Genomic DNA, 8,679 nt, shown 5'->3' on the forward strand with positions numbered 1-8,679 from the left:
GGGATAATTGGGATGGGAGTGTCAGAGACAGTGCGATTGGCACAGGACAGAGCGGAGTTTAGGGCTGTTGTACATAGGGTCGCTATGAGTCGCAGATGACTCGACGGCACATAACAACAACAAACAACAGTCTGTCTTAATTTGAATATTCTGTGCTTTTTATGTTGTCATAGAATTTGTTAATGTGGACTTTGTATAACCATTTCCTTCAGTTTATGGCTGAGAATACAGTCCAAGATTGGTTAAGATACCTACATCTCCTTGCTCCAAAGTCTTGAGATCTTGTCATCACACTATAATTTCTTCAGTGTAGAGAATCTTAAGCAAAAGGCAGGAATGATGAAATAAGATATCTGAATTGATTTCAAAGGACAGTTCAACTATAACACCAAAGTATTATAGCCAAATATGCAGACTTGGAGTTGGGAAACCAAAGGGGAAGAACTCACAGGATTTCTCAGGTTGAAAGAAATGAGGAACAAATTCAAGCCTTTACTTGAATACTGAGGGATTCTATGAACAAAATATTGAACAACATAAGAAGTGTCAAAGTGGAAGGAATACACAGAGACACTGTATCAAAAATAAATTGTTGAACCATTTCTAGTCTTAGCATATGGTCAAGAACCAATGGTGCTGGAAAAAGTTTAGGCTGCACCAAAGACACTGGCAAAGAATAAGGCTCTAGGGATTGACGGAATACTAATAGATGTGTTTTGGCAAACAGATGCAGCCTTGGATGTGCTCACTAGTCTATGCCAAAAATTATGAAAGACAGCTACATGGCTAGCTAACTGGAAAAGATCCACATCTGTGCCCATTCCAAAGAAAGGTAGTTTAACAGAATCCATAAATCTTCAAGCAATAACATTAATATCACATACAAATTGAACTATGCTGTAAATTTCACATAATTAAAAAATGGTTGTAGTAGTACATTTACAAGGAAGTACCAAAAACTGAGTCTGAGTTCAGAAGACTACAAAATAGATATCTTTCCTAATGCCAGATGGATTTTGTCTGGAAAAAGAATAATAGAAAAATGTTTACTTGAGTTTTATCAACTGTGCAAAGTATTTCACTGGGTGGATTATAATAAATGATGGGTAGCACTGTGATGATTGGGAATTCCAAAACACTTAATTGTGTTCATGAATTGTGTGCATGTGTCTGTTGGCCATCTGAATATCCTCCTCCATGAAATGCCTTTCTGTGTCTCTTGCACATTTTGCAATTGGATTATTAGTCTTTTTCTTATAGAGACCCAGGAGTATTCTGTAAACTTTGTTATGAGACCCTTATCTGAGATGACATTGCCAAATGTTTGTTCCCAGTTAGTAGGTTTTCTTTTCACCATGTTGGAAAAAGTTTTTTATGTGCACATCTTTAGACGTTCCCAATCATCATTTTTCCCCCCTTCAGATTATGCATTTCTGGCTTTATTTGGCAGTCTCTTTATACCACAGACTAGGCCATCTAAGCTTGATCCCAGTTTGTCTCTTATGAACGTTATGGTTTTGGGCTTTACTCTCAGTTCTCTGATTCACCTTGAATTGACATGGTGTGAGATGTGGATCCTGTTTCAGCTTTCTGCAGGTAGCAGTCCAGTTTTGCCAGCACCATTTATTGAAGAGGTTGTAATTTCTCCTTTTGATAGGTTTTATTTCCTTGTCAAATATAAGTTGATCATAGATGTTGTTGTTGTTAAGTGTCATCGAGTCGTAGGCGACTCATAGCAACCCTATGAGTGAAAGACGTGAACACATGTATAACTTTCTTTCTTTCGTCGGGTTCATAGGGTTTCCAGAGGCAAACTGTTTTGGAAGTGAATGCACCTCCTGCTTCCAAGCTTGTTTTAATTGGGGAGCTCCACCAAATATTGTCCACCATGGGTGACCATTATCGCATTTGACACATCAGTGTCACAGTGTTTAGCATCACAGCAACCATGAGTTACCTCTGTACAGCAAGTGGACAGAGCAGTGCTATACGACCTACAAGAATGTCTGACCAAAAACAATTAAAAACAGGCCTGAGAGGCGTGAATTGAAGTCAACAACCTTTGGTTTGGTAGCATCACTTTCTGTCCACTAGGCCAACTGAGCTCTCTCTATGTTGTTGTTGTTAAGTGACGTCAAGTCGTAGGAGACTCATGGTGACCCTATGAACAAAAGACCTGAACACTGATCATAGATAGCTGGGTCTGTTTCTGGGTTCTCAATTCTGTTCCATTTGTCTATGTTCCTGTCATTGTACCAGTACTGTCTGTAAGAGAGATGCAAATCAAAACCACAATGAGATACCATCTTAACCCAGTAGCAGTGGCAGAGTTTAGCAGGGCAGGAAGTAATAAATGTTGGAGAGGATATGGTGAGATAGGAACTCTTATATATTGTTGGTGGGATTGTAAAATGGTACAGCCACTCTGGAAGGCAGTTTAGCATCTCCTCAAAAAGCTGAATATAGAAATTCCATGTGACTCAGTTATTCCACTGTTTGTAATATACCTTAAGAAAATTAAAACTGAGGAGCAGAGACTTTTACATGAATACTCATAACAGTATTATTCACCATCCCAAGAACATGGAAACAGCCCAAATGTTCAACCACACTGGAATGGATTGAGAAATTATGATATAGTCACACAATGGAATACTATGTAGCATGCAGGAGCAATGATTTTGCACATTATGACCTAATTTGGGAGGGACTGGAAAGCATTATGTTAAGTGAACTAACTCAATACCATAAGGACAAATACTGTATAAGGCCATTATTGTAGAATGTGTATGAGTATCCAAGGTGAGGAGCAGGGAACAGAGGGGTGAGGATGGGGGGGTGCTTAATCATAGGGTCACATAATTTTGATGTGTGGAGGGAGGCATGGATAAAGGAAAGGGGAAAGATTCAGTGTGAAAAACAATGTATATGAACTTTGTAAGTAAACCAGTATATATATATATATCCTACACACACACACCCCAAGTCTATGCATAGCCCAAGAAACAGTTGTCAACACAGAACAAGAGTATACTACATAATTTTAAAAATCAGGAAAGTTATGTGTTAGGGTTGTATTCTTTCACCATACCACTTCAGTATATATGCTGAACAAATAATAAGCTGGACTGTATGAAAAAGAATATGGCGTCAGGATCAGAGGAAGACTCATCAGCAACCTAAATTATGTAGATGACACAACTTGCTTGCTAAAAATGAAGAATACTTGAAGTACTTACTGCAGAAGATCAAAAGCTACAGCTTTCAATATGCGTTACACCTCAACATCAAGAAAACAAAAATCTTCACAGCTGAAACTACAGGCAACATCATAACAGATGGAGAAAAGATTGAAGTTATAATTTTTTTTTAATCTACGAGGAACACCCATGGTAGCAGTAGTCAAGAAAACCAGACATGTTGTATTGGGCAAATCTGCTTTCAAGGAATTTTTACTGTGTTAAAGAGTAAGAATATAAATTTAAAGATTATGGTGTGCCATATCCAGGCCATGGTATTTTCACTTGCTTCATATGCATGTTGAAAAGTTGAACAATTAATAAGGAAGATGGAAAAAGAACTGAGGCTATTGAATGGTGATGCTGATGAAGAGTATTGAATAGACTGCTAAAAGAACAAACAAATCTGTCTTGGACAAAGGGCTACCAGCATGCTCCTTAGTGGCAAGGATGGTGAAACTTAATCTCACTTACTATGGACATGTTGTTAGAAGAGACAATGCCTTGGAAAAATGCATCATGCTTGGAGAAATCGAGGGTCAGTGAAAAAGCAGAAGACTTGCTACACGATGTGTTGATGACATGACTGCAACAATGGGTTTGAGCATGGCAGGGATGATGAGGATGGCACTGGGCAGGGCAACGTTTTGATGTGCTATCTTACAGTCTTTATGTATAAACAAATTAAGTAAATAGGCACATTAACCTTTGGATTAGAGACATTCTTGTAATTGTGCAAAAAATTGTTGAGTCTCCTGAAAAAAAAAAAAGCATCAGAACAGCCTGTTGATCAAGCAAAACTTAATGTATAAAACATACCACCCTACAAGATAAAGTCAGCTTTGTCCCAAAAATTTTTGATTGGAGAGATATTTACAGTGTTATAGAGTCAGATAAAGTGACTAAGAAGGATTTTCCAATGTATGAATGTTAAATCATAAATTGACATGCAAAATTTAAATTCAAATTATAAATTTACATTAACTCGTGGTATTGTTGTGTACCATCGAGTCAGAACCAATCCATATCAGATACTCAGGCAGGTTTTTAGAAGCAGGGAAGCTTTAATTGCCAGGAAGGAGCAGCTGATGGCCTCAAACCACATGACTTCAGGATTGCAGTGCAGCTTCTTGCCACTGATATCTTAAAAAACATACAGAGTATAAATAAGCTCAAAAAAATTCCAAGTACTCATGATATTATACATTAAATCTGGAAGCTAGTCTTGGCAAGTAAACTGTTAAGTGATAATCTTTTTGCCTAAGGATAAAATGGTCTTGATATAAGAGCTGTCAAATAAACAAACTGATTGATATGTTATTGTTCACCATCAAGTCAAAATTGACTCATAGCTGACCTTCCAGCAGGAAGAATTGATGCCTTTGAGGTGCGGTGCTGGAGAAGAGTATTGAATATACTGTGATCTACTAGGAGAACAAACAGGTTCGTCCTAGAGAGAGTAAAACCAGGCTGCTCCTGAAGTGCCTGAAGTGCCTTGACAGCACACAACAGCAAATCCCATGGAGCAGCTAGTGGATCCAACTCGTGCCTTTTTTTCTTAATTGGCAGTGCCACTCGTTAGTACTAAGCCCCTGTTGTTGTTGTTATGTGCCGTTGAGTTGCCTGCAACTCATAGCAATGCTATGTACAACAGCCTTAAACTCTGCCCTGTCCTGTACCAATCTCACCATCTCCAACACACCTACCCCTTTTACCCCCGTCATTGAATCAATCCTTCTCATCGATTGTCTTCCTCTCCTGCGCTGTCCCTCCACACCCTCCCAAGCATGACATCCCTCTTCAAGGACTGGTCCCTCCTTGCAACACATCCAAAGTATGTCAGACGAAGCTTCAGAATCCTTGCTTCCAAGGAGCAGCCTAGCTTCATCCTCTCCAGGACAAACCTGTTCGTTTTCTTAGCATTCCGTGGGATATTCAATACTTTTCTCCAGTACCACAGCTCAAAAACATCAATTCTCCTTCTATCATCCCTCATCATTGTTCAGCTTTCTGACACACAGCAAGTAATTGCAAAGACTGTGGCCTAGGTCAGGTGCACCTTAGTCTCTAGAATGACATTGTTGTTCTTTAGTACTTTGGAAAGATCTCTGACAGCAGATTTTCCAATGCAGTTCTCCTTTAATTTCCTGGCTTCTGGTACCAAGAGGGTTGATTGTGGACCCAAGCAAACTGAAGCAGTTAACAATCTCAATCTCTTCACCATCTATCATGATGCTGCCAATCAGACCACTGGTGAGAATGTTTTCTTGATGTTGAGCTTCAAACCGTATTGAAGGTTGCAGTCCTTGACTGCAGTCAAGCACTTCAGGTCCTCCTCAGTTTCAGCAAGCAGGGTTGTGCCATCTGCATAAAATAGGTTGTTAATGAGTCTTCCTCCAATCCTGATAGAGATAGGACACATCCCTGGTGTACACCCTTCCCAATTTTGAACCATGCACTATTACCGTGCTCTGTTCCGACGACTGCCTCCTGGCCCAAGTATAGGTTTTGCATAAACATGATCAAGTGTTCTGGGATTTCCATTTTTCTCAGAGTTAGCCACAGTTTTTTGTGATCCACACTTTCAAATGCCTTTGCATAGTCAATGAAACATGATAGACATTCCTCTGTTTCTCTCTGCTTTCAGCCAAGATCCATCTAATATTAGTTATAATATCCCAAATACCACGGCCTCATCAAAACCTACCTTGCACATCTGGCAATTCTCTGTTGATGTGCTGTTCCAGTTATTTTAGATATTTTCAGCATAATCTTGCTTGCACATGATATTGATGATATTGTTTGTTAATTTCCACACTCTGTTAGGTCACCTTTCTTTGAACTGGGAACAAATATAGATCTCTTCCAGTCAGTTGGATAGGTGATTGTCCTCCAGATTTCTTTGCACAACTTGTTGAGCACATCCAGGGCAACGTCTGTTTATTGAACTATGTCGCTTGGTATGCTGTCAATTCCTGGGGCTTTGTTTTTTGTCAGTTCTTTCAGAGCACCTTGAACTTCTTCCTTCATTATCCACAAGCTTTCTTTTCTCCTCATTTTTTTATTATTAATTTCAATGAAAATTTACAGAGACTTTGGATTTCCATTCATTCATTTTTGCACTTTTCTCCCCGCCCCCCACTTCCCCACCAGGACACTACCCTCTTGGAAAAGTAAAAGAACAATTCTTTCATTGTTTTACAATCCCTCATCCCAGGTCCACTCAACTATGCAGTCTTCGCTCTGGACTCCTGTCATGACAAAAATACCTAATCACATATCCCTTTTAAACAATTTTCTCCCTCATCTGTTTCAATGAGTATACATTATTTATTCCCTCTTTCTCAGTCTCCCTCCACCCCAACATCAGTCTTGTTTTACAACAGTGGCACCATGCAGTATTTTTCCTTTTGTGACTGACTTACTTCACTCAGCATAATGTCCTCCAGGGTCACCCATTTTGAATAATATTGTATGAGTTCCTTGTTTTTCAATGCAGTGTAGTATCCCATTGTGTGAATATACCACAGCTTCTCTATTCATTCTTTTGTTGATGGGCACTTAGGTTGTTCCAACCCCTTGCTATTGTGAACAAAGCCATGATAAACATGGGTGTGCATATATTTTCTTTGGAGAATATTCCCAGCAGTGGAATTGCTGGGTCAAATGGTATCTCTATTTGCAACTTTTTGAGAATGTGTCATACTGCTTTCCACAGTGGTTGCACCATTTTACACTTCAACCAACAGTGAATAAGGGTTCTAGTTTCTCCACAACCTCGCTAACATTTGTTGCTTGTTGTTCTGTTAAATTTTGCTATTCTTACTGGGGTGAGATGATATCTCATAGTTGTTTGGATTTGCATCTCTCTTAGAGCTAGGAGCTTTGAACATTTCTTCATGTGCTTGTTGGCCATCTGAATGTCTTCTTTGGTGAAGTGTCTGTTCATATCCTGTGCCCATTTTTTAATTGAATTGTTTACCTTTATCTTGTTGTGGTACAAGATTTTGCTCATACATTGTTTCATTACATTTTTTTGTGTCCACCAATTCCTTTTGGTACAGTGACTCTGTTTACTCTTTCCATCTTCTTTTAAGGATTCCTGGATCATTTAATATTCTGCCCAAGCATCCTTAAGTATTGCAACTCGAGGCTTGAATTTGTTCTTCAGTTCCTTCAACTTAAGAGATACTGAGGGAGTTTGGCTACTTTGATTTTCTAACTCCTGCCCTTTGCATATTTCATGATAATCCTTTGTCTTCCCAAGCTGTCCTTTGAAATCTTTCAGCTCCTTAATATCTTGATTTCTTCCCTTTGCTTTTGCTTCTCAGCATTCTAGTGCAATATCCAGAGTCTCTGACATCCTTCTTGGCCTTTTCTTTCTTCTCTTTATTCTGTATTCTTCGTGGATGATATTCTTGATATCCTCCCATAGTTTTTCTGGTCTTTGCTTATTAGTGTTCAAGGCCTCAAATCTGTTCCTGAGATGATTTTGAAATTCAGTGGAATAGACCCAAGGTACACTGGGTAGAGTACTTCAAGCCAATTGCTATATCCTATGAGTTAATATAAATGTGGATGAAAAAGTTATAGCATAACTTTTGTGGCATATTTAGCTCACAGAATTTTTAGGTAGAAATTAATCTCATTAATGGTATTGATTATGAATGAGTCCTGCTGGATTTCTTAGTATGTACAACATTGTCAAGCAATTAAAAAACATTGATGGTGGGAATTTCTAAGCCTGTTTTGCTAATATTGTAGAAATAAATGACTGACACTGTTTAAAAACTAAACTTAATAATTTTGAGTGCTAACACAATTTTCCCTTTAAAATAGTTAAGGTACTTCCAAATTTTAATTCCATGGTGCCAAAATGTCACATTAGTAAATAACCTGAAAAAAAAATTAAGCAACATCCTGCAATGCTATCTGTAAAACAAATCAGTCTTTCAAAAGACCCAATTCAAAGCCAGTATCTGGGAAACTGAAAGGCTACACCAAACTCCCTTTTGTCATCACTTCATGTAGCTTTTGTGAGCAAAGCTTTTCTTGCCCAACAACAGTTGCTAAGTAAGATGAAAGAGTAATTGCTAAATCTTCCCCAAAGCCAGTAACCCTACCTTATGCTTTTTAAATGTTGGTCTCTTAACCCTAGCTAATCATGGCTAACCATTTCATTTTTACCAGCATCTAACGTTCTAAAACCCTGAACCTCTTTCCGCTTCCTTAAACATCCAGTTTTTCTTAAAAGCTGATCTCAAGAATATTTTATCTGCACATAGTAGAAGAAATCTTAACTTTAGCAATGATCAGAAACCCAGATTACTCAAGTTTTGTTTGCTGTGCTGTTTGTAATAAAATAATTCCACCAGCCCCTGTTGCAGAAACCTTTAAATGGATCCATGAATACAAGCCATTTAAAACACGCTATTATACT

General features: G+C 38.4%; 1 protein-coding gene across 1 annotated transcript in view; it reads left to right on the plus strand.

The window, feature by feature from the left end:
* Positions 1-8,547: 8,547 nt before the first annotated feature.
* Positions 8,548-8,679, plus strand: part of LOC102852357 (chromosome unknown open reading frame, human C6orf163) — a 145,433-nt gene continuing 145,301 nt past the window's right edge. Inside the window, exon 1 of the mRNA XM_006902038.1 lies at positions 8,548-8,676. Coding sequence (XP_006902100.1) covers positions 8,548-8,676 — 129 coding nt within the window. The remainder of the gene's footprint in view (positions 8,677-8,679) is intronic.

Source organism: Elephantulus edwardii, unplaced genomic scaffold (genome assembly GCF_000299155.1).
Source record: "Elephantulus edwardii isolate Elephantulus edwardi_28Jun2011 unplaced genomic scaffold, EleEdw1.0 scaffold00360, whole genome shotgun sequence".
Classification (NCBI taxonomy): Eukaryota; Metazoa; Chordata; class Mammalia; order Macroscelidea; family Macroscelididae; genus Elephantulus; species Elephantulus edwardii.